At 34.0% G+C, this 18274-nt stretch overlaps 1 protein-coding gene and 1 non-coding gene across 2 annotated transcripts; one reads left to right on the plus strand and one right to left on the minus strand.

Moving 5' to 3' along the window:
* Nucleotides 1-1586: 1586 nt before the first annotated feature.
* LOC129268071 (leucine-rich repeat and IQ domain-containing protein 1-like) lies at nt 1587-17783 on the minus strand. The gene is made up of 14 exons (XM_054905649.2): nt 17558-17783; nt 16814-16940; nt 14951-15051; nt 14017-14125; nt 13381-13610; nt 11613-11687; nt 10973-11112; nt 8827-8988; nt 7287-8408; nt 6790-6934; nt 5649-5801; nt 3024-3174; nt 2222-2415; nt 1587-1754 (listed from the first exon to the last, which is right to left on the minus strand). The coding sequence occupies exons 1-14, from the start codon at nt 17732-17734 to the stop codon at nt 1623-1625; spliced, it is 3018 nt and encodes a 1005-aa protein (XP_054761624.2). The 5' UTR covers nt 17735-17783; the 3' UTR covers nt 1587-1622.
* LOC129268922 (U12 minor spliceosomal RNA) lies at nt 12848-13001 on the plus strand. Its single transcript, XR_008585350.2, has one exon. It is a non-coding gene; the product is annotated as a U12 minor spliceosomal RNA (small nuclear RNA).
* Nucleotides 17784-18274: the final 491 nt, after the last annotated feature.

Below are 18274 nucleotides of genomic sequence, written 5' to 3' on the forward strand. Positions count from 1 at the left end.
CAGTGTGTCCAACGGTAAAGTGTCCAATTCATCCAATCATCACTTTGGCTAATCACCAGTTTGTCTATGGCCATTTCATCTCATAACCAGTTGGTCTAATATCTATTTACTTTTCATTTATTTTGCCCAATTAACACTTAGTTCAATAAGACCAAATGGTATCATGGACTAAAAGCTATTGAAACCAACTGGTTATCAGACAAAATGGTGAGTGGACGAAATGGCAATTAGATGACGTACGTGATTTGTGGACGAACTGATGGTAGACCAAATGATAGTAGACGAGTTGGTGATTGGACGAAGTTAAATTCAGAACACAGCACGTTAGAAACGCCTGTATTAAGCGCCCTATAAATGTTTTGTATTATTATTATCATTATTAGACCAATTGAAAATAACCTGTCCAACAGTTTGAAAAATCTCCTACACACTTTTTATTTGAGCATTTTAACAGTGTGAATTATATCTTCACAGGGTCCACTATGTGAATACAATGTGAATACATACACTGTGGAGGTTTCTACAGTGTATAATTACATATATAACCATGTATATATTAGAGATTATATGACACCTAGATAGATCCTTGTGATTTGATTGCTTGTTTGATATCGTTCATTCAGCCCATTTTGCAATGACGTCATCAACCGTGCAATTTTGGATCCATTCATCGTGCAATTTTGGATCCATACGATTTTGTCCATTGCACTCGCGCACACAGACTGCAGCTCATGCACATGTGGTAATGACGTAACAATCCTGCAACAGACCGAACTCGCACTGCATGAGCATGTTTTGCATCGAAAATTCATGTATTTCATATGGGAAAAAAATCATTTTCTAGGTGTCATATAAACCAAATAATGAATGGATCATTTCATCTTTCACCTCATGAAGTATTTTGTCCATTGCACTCATAAACATTCATTATTTGTATACTAATAACACACTGTGAACACACTGTGTGACATTGTTTTCTTTCTATAATGATCCACTGTGTGTGTGTGACTATATGGATGTACTATGCTGTGTAACAATTAATTTGCACACAAGAAAAGAAAAATGTTTGTAAAAAGAATGCTGCTATATAAAAGTAATGAGAAACATTGTAAGAAGTTTATCTTGTATTCATGCAAGTTGAACCCTTGAATGCATCTAATATTTGTAGAACAGTCAAAGGACTAATATAACATCCATATTATACAAACCATTGATTACACACAATGTACCTTTAATATAGAACAGTTCTCACACTTAAAGGGGCCGTTTCATATAGTTGTTCTTAAGTTAAGAGCGACTTTACTAACGACTGGTGAACCCTTTTTATGCGCTAAACCATCGCCAATGAATATACCATTTACCACAAGAAAGGGTCACCAGTCATTCTTAAAGTCGCTCTTAACTTACAAACAGTTTTATGAAACACCCACGCAGGACATAGCCAAGGATATTTGGACTGTTTCCAAGGTTACAAGTCTGGGTGATTATTCTATAACCCAAGCAATCTAATGCCAAAAATATTGATGAAATGATCCACTGGTCACAAGATTTCATTCTCATTTTCACTTTTTTGGCAATCAAAACAATCAAGATTAACATCACACACTGCAAGGCTTTTGAACTCACCCATTTTGACTAAGATCTAGATGTAACAATAGAGGGAGCCAGACTGATGTAAAATCCCCCAGTGATGAAAGACTATTCCCTGCTAGTGACAAGGAGCGTAATAGGACGTTGTTGGATAGGTTAGGAATCTAAAATGGAAATCAAAGAGATAAAGAGAAATGCAGTCAAACATATGGAAATACAGTCAAATTAAACCCAAATAGAGTTCAATTCAATATTATCAGTATAGTAGTTGGGTGCTAAAAGCTTTAAGGCTAAGAAAAAGCTGTATTTTAGAAATACATGTAAGGCAATGGTGGCAAACTTATTAATAAACAGTCTCCTAATTCCTAGAGAGAACACTTCCTAGGCAAAAGAAGGTGGCCACTTATGTCATAACCAAAGCCAAGCAATTGATGAGCTGTCCTAAAATTTTTCGAATTTGGAGGAAAGGAAGTTTTTAACAGCCCAGAGACGACATGATATGCAGCTACATGATTTTTAAAAACAACACATGCCATGCAATAACATGCATTTAGAAGGAGAAGTCAGCTTCCACAGAAGTTGTAAATAACCAAAACAAAAAATCAAAATGATTCATCATTTCATTACCCACCTGTGAAAGGGAATTAGAGCTGAGGTCCAGCCTCTGTAAGAGCGGACATTGGTCAAGCCCTCGGACACTGCTGAGATGGTTAGAGGTCAAGTTAAGGTCTTGGAGATGGACTAAAGAGGTCAAACCAGAGACATTGACCAGTTGATTGTGACTCAGATCAAGATGGGTCAAAGAAAGAAGTGTTTCAACACCACCTGAAAAAAAAATTGACAAATTTAATAATAAAACAATAAATTAATCAATTAAACAAATCAGAAAATAAATCAATGACATACATAAATAATCAATTAATTAATTAATCAATCATGTGAGCATGATTTTCTATAATAATTGTAGCACTAATAGCCTTTACATATCAAATCCAATTCCAGCAACGGAACGGTAGTATGATTCATAGAAAAGTGAAATTGAAATTAGTCGTCCCTACAATTTGAAAGAGATTTTTCATACCAATTAATGTCTGATGTTACATCAAGATTACCTCAACAATTATTATGCACTCATTCTATGAATGATTTGATATGAATTTGGGGAGAGTTGCCGTGTTTATTTGGAGCGCCTTAAACAATGCATACATGTAAAAGCTGCAAAGTGACTACCCGGTATATGTTGCCATATTGATTCTTTGTAAACATAAAACTAATGTCAAGTATGTGATAAATAACCTCCTCCAAAATGCAGATTTCAACATTAATTTATACTGGCCAACAAAGGCTTGCAGTTCGCAGCCAAAACGCTGAAACTGTTGTTTGCCAACTTTGTGTGAAAGGAGACTACGTTTTCTTCATTTTCAAGTACTTACTTATTCTAGTAATCTTATTATGACTAAGATTGAGTTTTCTAAGCTGGCTACATCCTTCTATTCCTTGTAATGAGGCTAGAATATTCCATGATACATCTAAACCACAAAGAAATCTCCTGTCTCTACATAACATACTCTCTATCTTGTTATACTGAAAAAAGAAATGGGAAATATGTTAACATTATTAGATGACAAAGTGAATCAAATGATTAGTTGTGAGTTGCATCGAGCACATGTGACCTGGGCTGCGTAACACAAAGGCTTGCAATGAATTGCAAATATGAAAGAACCACACTGATTGGTTCCCGGTCAGTATTCTAAACAGATTGCGCATGCAACAATGATCTTGATTGGTCATTGGTGTTTAGCTATTGATTGCCAACCTTTGTGTATGGAGTATTGGTAGGAGTTTCATAAAAGCTGGTTGTAAATTATTTAAAAAAAAAATGATGTGTGACTGGTGACACTTTCTTGGGATCTATATCAACACCAATGATGATTTCAGTATACTGTAAACGCTGCTATTTTCGCGGGATTAATCTTTCATGCTTGGCGGCTTCAAAACATATTTGCAGATTCTTGAATTCGCACTGCACACTCTATAATCACAAAGTCACTTCCTTCTTCCCCATCTGTGAATGGTTTTAGTTAACATTTCAGCAAGGAAATTGTATTTTCTGATCATAATTCTAGCTCTAAAGCAGCGTGATTCAGCATTGTTTTGATCCAATCATGAGCTTTTGTGACATTTAGCACAACTTTTCTCTGCGGGATGGACATCAGGGAAGGCAAAACGGAGGCGCTGCTGGCATGGTATGGACGGCCGAGCACCGGGTAAGGACCGGGGGGATTACGGCTATTCAAAGTGCATTGGATCAATCAACAAACCTGGGCGATCGACAAGATGTCTTCTTAAAAACTAAACAGATCTCAACACTCACCAATCAAACAGCAAAAGCAACTTATATTTCAAGCAAAATGATAATTTAAATACCGATCTGCAACTGTTAGGAAAAATTATCACATTGGAACAGATTCTTGCGATGCATATGATTTTGGAGCTCAAGCTTGCTTGCTTAAATGTCGCCCTCTATAGGTCAATTATGCAGTCTCTTTGCCAAAACGATACATGCAATTGAACCGCAGTTCAAAACTTGCATTAACATAGATGGTCCACTTTTACAGTATACCATTTACCAAAACAAAGGATCGTAAAGTCGTTTGTACGTTATGAACAGCTTTATGAAACATCCACTACACATTTCATTTGCTCAATATGTAAATTTACTTGACCAATTCTGAACTGATAAATGGTCATGAGGATATGGTTTATCAAATAATAAGGATCCACATCACTTTTCTATAAAACAAATAATGCACATCATTTTTCTTGGCTGTTAATACAATAGGACACTCTTTGTTCTAAAGGTACCTTGTGTAAATAACTTTGACAAATGCCCTCAAATATTTATTTTCATTTTAACATGCACAAGATACAAGAAACAAGATATTTGTTTGGGACAACGTTTTGTTTGCAATTTTGCACAAAATGATTTGTAATATAAATGACGTCAATAAATATTTCTTGATATGAGCAAGTTTATAATCAATATCTGAAAATAGTACAAAAACTAAAACCATTGCTATACATATATAAAATTTTCTTAAATATAACACCAAAATCACAATAGCCATCATTCAACTCTCTTTATAGCGACAGCGATTTTCCGTTTCTAAAAATTGCCTTTTCCGTTTCAGAAAATCTCAAATTCCGTTTCAGCATGTCTGAAAACGGAAATTCCGTTTCCCCATAGACTTTGTGTACATGAAAAAGTGACAATTCCGTTTACATAGAAAACCAATACGCAATGAGTAGCGATGTCAAAATGCTAGCGCTGGTCAAAACTTGCATCTACCAATGTACTAACATCGCTTTAAAATCCATTTTAATCGAAGAGATTCGAGCTCAAAAACTATATATAGAAACATAATCAACATGAATACATCCTCACCTTTCATATTATTAGCATTATTTTATGGTTAAATGGGATTTTATCGCTGATTTGGGGACTTTTCGGACATCGTTTTGAACCGTCGACGACTTCCGCCCATCGGCCATTTTGGATTTGTCGAATCACCGTGATCATTATATTATGACCGAACGCAGAGGGCAGCAACACACGGCTGTATTCTGCCTTATATGCGGACGTGAGTGTAAACTAATTTAGATACGATCGAGTGATGGAGGGGCTCAAGTGTAGTTACAATGTGTTGATTGTTGTAGCAAAGACAAAGTGAGATCGTGTTTTTTTCAGTTGATATTCGTATTTTGTTGAGGATTTGGGATTAATTTCTGTTGCTATTTTGTGCATTTTGAGAAAAAACATGTTTTCCGTGATTTTCCGTTTGAAAGGCCACTTTCCGTTTCAAAAGGCCGATTCCGTGAATTCCGTCCGTTTTCCGCGATCGCGGAAAATCACTGTGCCTATCTTTATTTGAACAGCTAATGAACTGAAAAACTCCTGCCATTTGCAATAATATTTTCTTGCTAGTATATATTCCAAATATCTTTATTATTTGTATCAGAAAGTTATTAAAAAATAGTGAAACAGTTTTTGTTCTTACTGATACATCAATCCATAAGATATCAGGGCTCTCATCAAGGCTTTCCAGGGCTGGGACTCCGCAGTTGTTCAGGTTCAAAGTTTTTAACCTTTGACATTTTGTGAGAGAGGTCAGCGAGCTGCCTGGAAGGTCTTTCAACTTGACAGTAGTCACCTGAGATTGCAGGGAAAATGATAGGAAAAAAACATGATAAAATTTGTAATAAGTTTATCTATATAACATTATGTAATATAATACAACATGGGCCCCATCTTACAAAGAGTTGGGATTGATCCAATCAATCGCAACTATGGAAAGCCAGCAAAGTCAACATGTAAGATGCATGTTTGTTTTTAAAAAATTTCTAGATATGAATGTATATCCATAAATTCATTGATTTCTTTGACAATTTGGTGTGTTCTCCTTCATTTACAAAGGACATTTTGCAAATTTCCTGTAGAAAAAATTATGACACTAATGTCATAGATTTCCATAGAGTTACGATTGATTGGATCAATCGTAACTCTTTGTAAGACGGGGCCCTGAACATAACATTAATAGCACTGTTTCAGCACAATGAATTACTTTTTGAAAATCTTCCTTTTTGATCACACTTTGTAAATAAAAAAAATATTTCAAAATTCCCTTATATTTTATAATTTAAACTTACAAAAAAAATTCAAATAACTAATCAATACTTAGAACGCAATATCAATAGCAGTGATTCAGCACATTAATTCACTTTTTGAAAATAGGTTTTTATTTACATCATGTATGATCTTGTAATTAACAAAATATTTATAAAAAAACTTCCCTTACATCAAGCTGTAATTTGAACCTGCAGAAAAAAAACATTTAGTAAACTCATCACTACTTTGTAGTGCTTGTTGAATGTGAGGTAGGAAATTGATTCTTTCCATACATGGTGAACAAAAGAGAGCACAGTGGTAATTTACTGAACTATCAAAAAACATACAATCACCTGTGTTTGCAACAAGAATAAAATCATGTAATAGCGTGCAACAACTTAACAAAAATTCAACAAGTTTGGAAGCCCACGGAGACGTTTAATAGATGTAACATGATATGCCCTTTACAAGACTGGAATGCTATTATTATCAAAATGATTACTATTAGATAGAGCCCTATCAACAATCTTTACCTGGTCTAAGGGAACATGTGATGGTGACACAGCTTTGATCTGGTCTTCTGACAGGGCCTGGATCTTCTTGGCTGAAGCTGGTCTACGGAGCTGTCTCCTAGGTTTTGTGGATGTACTAGCAAGTTTAGCTCTACTGGCAAGTTTCCTGTATGATGAAAATTATTAGAATAGCTTTATTGGCCTGAATACACAAGTGGTTTTGAATCCTTGGTTTTAAACCATGGTTTATGCAGATTTCTTGCATTGTTAACACTTAATCTGGCATGTACATTGAGAAATAATAAATCCATGCTTTTACCATAGGTCGCTAAGTATATACCTGTCCCTAAGGTTACTGTATAATAAGCCAACTGTCTATGTAAATTAATAAACATAAACAATGTGTTCATAAATACTGCAACTTTTGTCAAAAATACAAATTTAGTGCGATGTGATAACAGTGTGGATTCAGACACCTTACAATAGAGTATAAAATACACATAGTGAAGCATTCTTACGTCAAGGATATGCAGTCTTGGATCCACTGTAGACGACGTTGTTCAAGATCTCCCACAAGAGGGCGATGCTCCATCATGTTGGACATTTCTCCTGAACAATCTCCTTGTGAGGTGCCTTCTGAACTTCTTCCTTCCTTCTGCTGTTCTATCAAAGAGCAGTCCATCTGCTTTTCAGTCTTTATTTGCTCTGCCACATTAACATTTCTGGATTTTAAACTATCACTAGTATCTCCTTGACTTTGCAATGGTAATTTATCAGTATCTGAATTTAGGGGCACATCTGTCTGCTGGCATGTAGCAGTCTCAGCTAGGCTCGCAGAAGTGATATCCTCAGTGGCCTTTGGCTTCCTTGAAGCTGCATTGCTCAGGTCTTCCTTTTCTTTAACCGTATTTTGCATTACTTTCCCAGACACACTCAACTCCACAGTGTCAGTAGAATAATGACTCACAATTGATTTATTTTCCGCTTTTGATTTTTCACCTCCAGAACTTTCTTCAGCCATTGATCTTTGCTGTTCTGATAACTGGTGCATCCCTACCTCAACCTTCTTATCATCTAAGCTTTTCTGAGATGTTTTCATGTGACGATGAGACATCTTCCCCAATCCTCCATCATGCACAGAACTATCAAGAACTTCACATGTCCTTTCCTGACCTTTGACCTCATCAATCACCAAATCTTGAATGTCTTCAGAAGATGGCTCTCCAACAAAACTGGTACTTTTTTCAGTGATAAACACAGACTCTCTAAGACTAACAGTCTGTTCTTCATTTGTACGGGTCTCATTATTAGTACTATCATTGGTAATATCAGTCGAAGAGCTTCCTTGCTGCCTAGCAGACGCATTGGAAGTTCCTTCTTTATCCTGCAGATTGGGATCACCTGCATCAGGTCTTCCTTCGATTGCCTTTGGCTGATGATCAGGCAAGATTCGCTTCAAGATCTCTTCACTTTGTTTCTTTAGCTCCTCCTGTTTCTTTGCCTCTTCTTCCTCTCTCTTCTGCCGTTCTTTCTCCAACCTCTCCTTCTCTCTCTTCTCCTTCTTCAGCTTTATCCTCTCCAGTCGTTCTATCTCTAGCCTCTCCTCTTCTTTCCTTTTTTCCTCTTCCTCATGTCTTTTCCTGTGGACAGTATCAAGTGAGGAAACAAACATATTCCAAAATAATTTTTGGGAACATTGCTTAATCGCCAACCAAATCAAGATTTTCATGGTAGTTACAACAAATTATTTTTTTTTTGCAACAGAGCCAAAGTTATCACAACAGACCGATGTACTTATCTTTCATAAAAGAGAGTATACAATGTTTAGATACATGATAATGCATTCATACAATAATCCACCATTTCCTTTACTTACCTACTACATTATGGGCCTATAGGAAAGTAAGATACAATCAATCGCACAATTAAGCATAACCATAACTATCAAAATCAATGGCAATCATGTACAAAAAGTTATAATTAATTATAAATATCAATTGTAATTTATGTGACTGGGCCATTATCCAGAATGCTTTATAAAGACTAAAGAAAACTGACCTTTCTTCCTCTTCTTTTTTCATCTTTTCAAGTTTCTCTTTCCGTTTCTGCTCTTCTTTTCTTTTCCTGCTGAGAACAATCTCCATCTGCCGTTCATTCTCTCGTTTCTCCTTCAGTCCTTCTTGAATCAATCTCATCTTCTTTTTGTATGGCTTCCTCACCCTAAATGAAAAATTGGTTATAATAGAAATAATGCATTTCATAGAGGTATTGTCGCTTACTCGATAAGTGTCCAGATTTTTGATAAGGTCCCGGTGGGTGTTTCATAAAGCTGTTGGTAAAGTTACGCACAACTTTACGCACGACTGAAACATGTTCTTAGGTCATAAATCAATTATAATTTATATAGGGATATCACATAGCACAAGAAAGGATCACCAGTCGTGCGTAAAGTCATTCGTATCTTACGAACAGCTTTATGAAACACCCACCAGGGCATTAATCTACACTGTACATCAGCCACTCTCTACCTATGTTCTGAAGGAAATATTTCATTTTTTTCATTTTATTTATTGATTTATTTAAGTCCATTAAAATACATTTGACAAATAAAAAAGATAACAAATACACAAAATGTAAAGAAAAAAAAAGGAACAAAGATACATAGTAAGATAAAATAAAAAGGGCTAAGATTGTACAAGGCTTTTTACAGTACATGCATAAAAATGAACATGAAATGGGAAGCTGCAAAAGAACAAAGCAAAGGTTCTGTCGAGGCAGTCCCTTTACAGTGCGTATAAAAAAAAACGGGACAGATTTGAAGTCTATAAAATTTTTGTTTCAAATTATGATGTCTATATTTTGGTGTTAATAGGTGCTCTGAAGTCTTATCTTTCAAATGCCATTTAAAAATTTTAGTTTCGTTCATGCTTGAGCGAACACGGAATGTTTTTGTATGGGATTAAAAAGGAGGCTTGCGCCAGAATGGCATAAAATGATAAATATGATGATCGGACTTTTTGCTAATCAGCAGACTTCCTCTTAACCTTTTCATTATCTTTGCCACAATTTTCAAATTATGCGGTCAAAATTCATTTTCAAATCTATTTGTTTGCTTGAATTGTTCTGTCGTTGTTTCTTTTTAATATGTTCTCTTTTAGCTTTGAATATTCCTTCTTCAAGCAAAAACATTTTTTTTTTAACCGAAGTATGGGAGAGCTTGTATTTTTTTTCAAATCCTTTCATTGTGTGCTACAAAGGTTATGGTGCCTTTTGAACAGTGTCATACAGATGGGCGGGGGTTTGGGATGCCCCCCCCCCCCCCTCAATTAAAAAAAAAAATCATGACCAAGAAAAAAAAGTGGAAAGGAAGTAAAAGGAAAGATAAAGGATTTGAATAATTAAAAGTTTTCCCAATTAATAATGCAAATCTTCTTGCTTGGGTTGACAAAAAGTCTTCTTTTCTTCCTTATGAGGGAAAATTCAAAGGTAAAAGAGATTTAATTGAAAAAAGAACAAAATAATTCAAGTAAATAAATAAATAAATTTGTAAATAAAATTTGACAGCATAATTCGAAAATTATGGCACAGATAATGAAAAGGTTGAGAGGAAGTCTGCTGATTAGCAAGAAGTCTGATCATCTATTACTCATATTCTGCCATTCTGGCGCAATACTATTTTTGAACCTCCCACAAAAAAAACGTACGTGTTCGCTCAAGCATGAACAAAATTTATTTTTTTAAATTGCATTTCAAAGATAAGATTTTAGTGCATCTTTTAACGTCAAAATATAGATATTATAATTTGAAACAAATTTTGTATAGACTTTTCAAAACTGTCCCGTTTATTTTTATACCCACTGTATACAGTAAAATATAAAATTCAAGACTTGTACTGATAGAATAAACATACAATAAGTTAATATGATGGGAATAAGTTAATAAGATGTTGACTGATTGAAAAGAAAGTTTTTAAGCTTAGATTTAAATGAATTTCAATTTGAAATCTATTTGATGTTGCAAGGAAGAGAATTTCAATAAGTTTTTAATCGATCACATCTTCTTCTCAGATGGATTCCTCACCTTACAGAAAAAAACAAGGGAATGTATCAGAAGTAAAGCATTCCTGGGCATCATTTCATGGAGGTATTGTCGCTCAGGGATTATAAACTGTAGAAAGAGATATTCTACTGAGAGCATATCTTACCTGTATGATCTAAAAGCTGCCTGTATAGTTGTAGCAGCCGTATGTTTCTTGGTGTGTTGTCTCTGTATCTCTTGATGTTGTTCCTGCTCAAACACCGCCCTCTCTTGAGCAGTCTGTCTGGATAACTCATCAATCTGACGCTGTGGGGACAGAAAGAAGGTATATGAATACATAACAGCAGGAAAGCTATATATTTCATGTCATCGGTTTATTCAAAATAACAACTGTTGTATTCAATTAAATTGTATTGATCCCAATATAGCAATACCCATGGGCCCAGTGTCACAAAGAGTTGTAATCAATCAATATTATGTCTTTCATAGATAGGAATTAAAGATCAATCTCTACTTGAATTGGATTTGGTTCAATGAAATCTGTTGGTTCGATGAGGAATTATTCAATTATTAATTCGAATTTTATGAATATTAATATTAAAATTCTCCTTATTTCATTTATAATTATAATTCCTATTTTCTTTCAAGCCATTATGCTTATGACCATCCCCTTCCATGCAATGACTGTTAATATTTTACCATGAAATAGTCTTATTAATTTTATTTTATATTGTACATTTAATAAGTGCATGGAAATGAAATAATCAATCAATAAATCAATTTATAATGAGAGGAAGGAAGATTACCTGATATTGCTGTAACTCTTCTTGTGTTTGTCTTGTTTCATTAGCAATCTCTTCTTCCATTCTTGCCTGTATGACCTATAAATAACAAAAATAAAAACAAGACAAAATTAAACAAAACAAAAAAATAAATAATACTCTTACTGCCCATGGTGTCCCTGTTCTCAATACACTTAGAAATATCACAAATTAAATCAATTACACAAAATGACCTCATTTTCAACAATAATGATAGAAATAACCATTTAACTTTCATTGGCCGTTTGACACTGTAACTAGTCCACATAGCAAAAAGAATACACCACAACATTTCATGACATTTTTTCTTTTCAAATCTTGTGCAACTTGTGAGAAAAAATGACTCAAAAACATGAATTTGCGAAGAATATCAATATTACATTTTGTTGCTATGTCAAGAAACCTCAGACAAGTTTATGTATGTAATTTTAAGATAAATATAAGGCAGAATTACGAATTCTTAATTGAAAACAATAAAGAAAACAACCATGCCTGCTACGACTAAAATGTCATATCACATAAACTAAGTCTCTAATACAGGCCATATTATCAAGGCATTGCATCGGCAACAGCCATCCTCACAGGGGATATTCATGATTTGTTATGTCCAGGGGGGGAAATATGTCCAATCAATTACACATTTCTATTGCAATTTTACAATTGATAGATCAATTTTAGCTGTAGCAAATCAGTTTACATCCCTTTTGTTGTAATGAGCAGATCAGCATTTAATTGCATATTATTTGCTAGACATATGATTGATTTTATATCACAAATAGTTTTGCAATTGATTGCAAATGGCTTGCAATGCCCTATTAGTTACATTGTTATTCTACTCAAAGTAATCTACAGAATAGGAACATCTAGATTGTCCCAGCAATGCACTCAGACAAGATCCTATAATATTTATTTAAAAAAAAAGAAGTTTGCTACATGCCCTATGTGCTAGAGCTACACATCATGAATATGCATCATCTCATTTGCATATCTCATTATGTATGCACAAATTGAATTTTACATAATATTGACATTTTCAATGCATGAATATCAAGAAAACCAACCTCACTATCCTAGGAAATTATTCAAAATGCAAATGGAAAGAATTTTGGTGGTATTTCGACACATTTTGCAAAGTAATGAGCGATTTTCATATTGATCACTAACCATCACATGAAAAATGATGTTAAATTAAATATGAGTGGGACAACCATCTTATCTCTATGCCTTAAACTAATGAGTAAGGAAAATAACGAGCCTAGGTAGCCCTAGGTTCCACAGCTTATTAGTCTGTGAGGAATTTCTTTAAGGGGACAGGTTGCCCTTGGTGTGGCCTACCATACTTCGGTGGGATGCCCATGATTGGCGATCTTCCCTCGTCCCCAAAATTTAATCAAAAGACAAGAAACAAATACATCATGAAAGGTGATTGGAAGTATATGGAGAGCGACTGCATGCAGTCAAAATTCATGCCTTACCCATTTTCAGATTAGAAATATTTTACACTTCTATAATTTTCAAAATTATAGATTTGATCTTTGACCCTTTATCTTGTGACCCCTAAAACCTAATCAATTCACTGTCACTCCAATAAGCATATATATGAATCAATTTTGAAGTAAACCACATCCCCAAAAATGATAATTTACAGAAGTATTTTGTAATTTACGGAATTTTTTCTAACTTGTAGACATTTCAGACATTTCATGAGCTAAATTATGCTAATCTCTTGACTAATTTTTCATGGATAACGTACCCTTCTCTCTTGTGCTAGTTTTCTCTGTTCCTCGTCGTTTTCCTGTTGTTTCTTCTGACGAAGCTTTTCAGCGTTCTGGTCAAGGATCGCCATGGTCCGGCGCGCTTCCTCTCGTTCTCTGGTCTCAATCTCTTCTCGTTCTTGAAGGACACCCTCTAGAGCCTGGACTTTCTCCATCAAATCTTGCTCAAACTTGTTGACGTCCGTGTAGACCATTACAGCTCCACTCTCTATATATAACAAAGGCATAAATAAAAATCAATCAAAACTGGAATATACACTTTACAGTAACACTTTACAGTAAATTGCCACTTCATCTATAACCCACTTTGTCTAATTTTCATTCAGTCCCAACCCATATCGTCAAATCCAAGTTCAGCTATAATCAATTTGTCTAATTGAAATCTAGTCATTTTACCATTTTATAACTTTATTTAATTTCTAAATTGGTATCTTTTCATTAGAATTTGGCTGTTAAGATACACTTTTTTTTTTACTAATGTTACATGTTTATCCATTTGTATTTTTTCAACCAAAATGAAGATAAAAATTAGCGATTGTTGCCAATTTGCAGCAATAGTGGATTAATTTGACCTTAAAAAACTTGTAAATTGTTAGATATGAGATCAAGCATACCCTCATCAAGAACAGGAACAAGATCCAATCCATTGACCTGACCCTCTGACCTTTGACCTTCATAATCTTCCAAGTCCTTCCTGTCAGCCTCTTCAAGCTCATGGATGACCTATGGTGTAGTAAGCAAGACAAATATAAATGGAATCTTTACTGAATTACAAAGGTTTATAAACACACAAGCGGTGAAGGTAATAATCATGACAGATGAGAACTTGAGAGAGAGAGAGAGAGAAAAAGCAAATGAGGGAAAATAACAATAAATCAAATTCAATTCATAATAAAATCTGAGACACAAATGTAAATGACACTAGTTAGACATACAATAGAAAGCAATTCGTAAAAAAAAGATATATCCAAAATGGAATGTAAAAGAAGAATAAAGAATAAATGAAAGGTATAGCAAAGAAAATGATAATGTGACCAATCAATATTGGTCAATATTTTCTATATTATCATCATCTCATGCAGCCCTACATTATAGACAAATTCATATTCAACCACAAACTATCAAATGCATTCCCCAAATGAATCATTCTGACGCTGCACTAATTGGAAATCATCCAATCATAAATCCCATCTAGGCCCCGTCTTACAAAGTGTTGCAATTGATCCGATCAACAACTATGGAAGCCAGCAACGTTAACATCTTAAATGCATGTTTATTCAAATTATTTTCTATGTACATGTATGATGTATATTAATAGTACATTTACTGTTTTCTCAACAATTCTTCTCTTTGTTCACGAAGTACAGTGTGCAAATTTTCTGAAGTAAACAACGTTGATTGGATCAATCGTAACTCTTTGTAAGACAGGGCCCTGGACTCAGTGACACAAAGCTCATCAACTATCACAGAAGAACTTTTTATGATTAATTGCATTATTTACAATATACAATCAATCATGAAAACTAGGCTTACAGGACCCAATCTCACCCTATCTCTGAGCTCCTCAGGATCTTCACCTAACTGGAAAGCTAAATCATTCAACTCCTTAGACTTATAGGCAAAGTTCTCTACATCATCATCATCAGTCACTGAAATAGGAATGAGAGCAGACATGAAATTTGATTGATATCTTTGTTTAAAGGACAAGTCCACCCCAACAAAAAGTTGATTTGAATAAAAAGAGAAAAATCCAACAAGCATAACACTGAAAATTTCATCAAAATCGGATGTAAAATAAGAAAGTTATGACATTTTAAAGTTTCCCTTAATTTCACAGAACATTTATATTCACATCCTTGTCAGTATGCAAATGAGGAGACTAATGACATCACTCACTCACTATTTCTTTTGTTTATTATATGAAATATTCCAACGATTAATTTGTCCCTGAACATGTGCAATTAGCATTGTTTAATACTATATGGTTCAATCAAGTTGGTCCTTATTGGTCCTTAAAAATGAAATATTGTATAATTCAAAAAATAAAAAACAAAAGAAATAGTGAGTGAGGAACATCATCGACTGTCTCATTTGCATGTCACTGAGTTGTGCATATCACTGTTTTGTGAAAAAAAAGCAAAAATTTAAAATGTCATAACTTTCTTATTTTCAATCCGATTTTGATGAAATTTTCAGCATAATGCTTACTCCATTTTTCTCTATTTATTCAAATCAAAATTTTTCTGGGGTGAACTTGAGCTTTAAATATTGGCAGGCTTCAAGGCCACATTAATCTGGCTATGGCCGTGGCTTTCGTATGATGCTGAGCTTATTACATGCTTTCAGGGGTTTCTAAGTAATAATTATTATTCATCTATTATAGCTTTTTTCGCATATTCATTCACTATTATTTCTGTTGTTGTGTTTTAATTACTTTATACATTTTGACTGTATTTGCATCAATAAAAGACATAAAATATATAATTCCTGAAATATTTCCTGGAGTAGAATTAAGGTTTCGAAACACATTTCATTTGTATGTTATATTTATTTGAATACATGTATAAATAAATAGAAACAATAGATAAAGTGACTACTTTTATGACAGTATGCAAATACATGGCATTGTTTTAAATCATTACATCTAATATTACTTTTATTTCTATAACATACAGATCATAGAGATATGTCACAGCAATTGCAGCAACAAAGTGGGCAGAAACCTCACAAGAATATAGCCTAATTTTCATGATTGTTTTAAGAATCATTTCTTTTTTAGGCGTGTAAGATATTGTTTATTACTGCATTTTATCAAATTATTTTTTTCTTCTTTATTTTGGGTGAGAATTATTTCATATCGCTGCAAATGATTTTTTTATATATTGCTTTTCTCAATTCACATAAGGAATGCATAAAAAATATGTATTTTTGTTTTGTGTTTGTGCATGCTTATAATTACTGCAATTTGTTAATATTCTTTAATTCAGTTTGATTTTCCTTTTTAGTGTGTATTATTGTATATTGCTGTAACTTATCAATCTTTTTTTCATTCTATCTTCTTTTTTTTTCTTACTTATCGAGATTCACGCACAAGATCAAACATAATTTACCAACACTGTGGCCCTTATTCTGATGTCGGGATTAACTTAGACTCAGGGCTAAAATTAAAGGAAGCCACAAGTGTCAAAATTGTTATATCATTGTATGTTTACTGTGCTCTTTCCTAATTCTTTAATGGTGAAGACAATTATCTTCTTCATTCTTCCCAGACAGTTAAGAATGATTTAAAAGTCAAATGAGCTGATACAATGAACCTGTACTGTCAGGGATTTATGCCACCATTGTCTATCCATAGTTAAACCAAAACTTTAAACCTGACTTCAGAATGCAAGCCTGTCAATCAAAACTAACCTTTGTGTGATGATTCTAAGAGGTTGTTGCACTCTTCTATTGCTATCTGTGCATTTTGTGCTCTGCTTTTGACCCTTTGTAAGAACTGGGTCACTGACTCTGGGATAGTACCATTGGGAGGTGGTTCCTATGGAAACAAAAGTCACATGATTATATTTAAGACTGTGCCCTCATCAAAAGACAAATATGTTGTATAATCTATACCAGTAATTTAAAAACAAATATTGTTTTAAAGTGGTAATTTTCCTCATACTTTTTGGAAATACTATAATATAGTTGTGGAGTGGGAGGGATATTTCAGAGATTTTTTTTTTAAAGAATAAGCGTTAACCACTTAGCCACACCCAAGTCTGTTCTGTGACATATTCATATAGTTGCACTTATTTATTTTGAAGTAATTCAAGAATTTATGTAATTCAAGAATTGAAGTAATTCAAGAATTTATGTCAGTACTTGGCAATTCTGTTTAAAAGAAACTCCTCCAAGTGAAAGGTAATATCATTTGCCTTATTTACTAATACAATTTGATGTAAGCTTTTATCCATTCCTTTAGTCACCTTCAGATTAAAATGATTTATTTACAAGAAGAAACATGAGAAAACAAAATATTTTGTGAAAGTTTGAATAAAATCAGGCAACTAAGAATAAGAAGACATGACTATGGCTGTTTAAAAAGAAATCAATAATGTCTTTTAAAGAATCAATTTCAAATAGAAAATGTGTTCCTCACACTATCATCATTACCTCTCCATCTTCTACCAAATTGACGATGTCATCTTCATCCTGTGTTCCACTAGAAAGGGCGCTATCATCCAAGGGTGAAAGGGCATCTAACTCTCTTTGGATCTCAGCCTCTATCCAATCATCTTCCTCCGTTGCACCATCCATGTTTAAGCCACGCCCATCTCTCATAGTTGACATAGTTACTGTTGTAACAGCTCAGGTTAATGTTTCCAAATCAATGAATCTAGTATAACAAAGAAACAATTCATTTATTCAAAATCTATGGTGTTCAACACAAAATACTAAATTACATGTATGTCAATCTGTAAGGACTAAGAATGGAATAAAAACTAAGTAGGGTACACTTTCCCACTTTGATTAGCATCACTTGGGCTGGCAAGGTGATCAGTGAAAAGCAAATGTCATTTGGTCAATAAGGTGATCATTTCGCAGGAAAATAAAAACCATTGCCTCTGTGTGCTTGGATTCAATTGTCTGGCTGACGATCAGCCAAACGACTGAACAAGATGCCAGTGCACATCAGCAAATTTTCTCTCAGTTCCTAAAAAGCTTTTGGTCTAGATTTAATGAAGAAAACTGAGATTTCAACAATCATGAAAATCATTTTGTTAAAACCTGGGGAATGCAGGATTATTAACAGTATATTATATTATACATGTACATTGTAGATTTCTATCAAATACTTTTTATCTGCCAGGAGGCCACGAGACAAGGAAA

Source organism: Lytechinus pictus, chromosome 9 (genome assembly GCF_037042905.1).
Source record: "Lytechinus pictus isolate F3 Inbred chromosome 9, Lp3.0, whole genome shotgun sequence".
Lineage (NCBI taxonomy): Eukaryota > Metazoa > Echinodermata > Echinoidea > Temnopleuroida > Toxopneustidae > Lytechinus > Lytechinus pictus.

What these genes read in the sequence shown, in the direction of transcription:
- LOC129268071 (XM_054905649.2), bottom strand. Translation starts at nt 17,734, where the DNA reads ATGTCAACTATGAGAGATGGGCGTGGCTTAAACATGGATGGTGCAACG. An exon ending in CTGAGGAGCTCAGAGATAGG is followed by an intron (nt 14,126 to 14,950) that starts GTGAGATTGGGT and finishes ACTACACCATAG; the next exon opens with GTCATCCATGAGCTTGAAGA. An exon ending in AACTAGCACAAGAGAGAAGG is followed by an intron (nt 11,688 to 13,380) that starts GTACGTTATCCA and finishes TGTTATTTATAG; the next exon opens with GTCATACAGGCAAGAATGGA.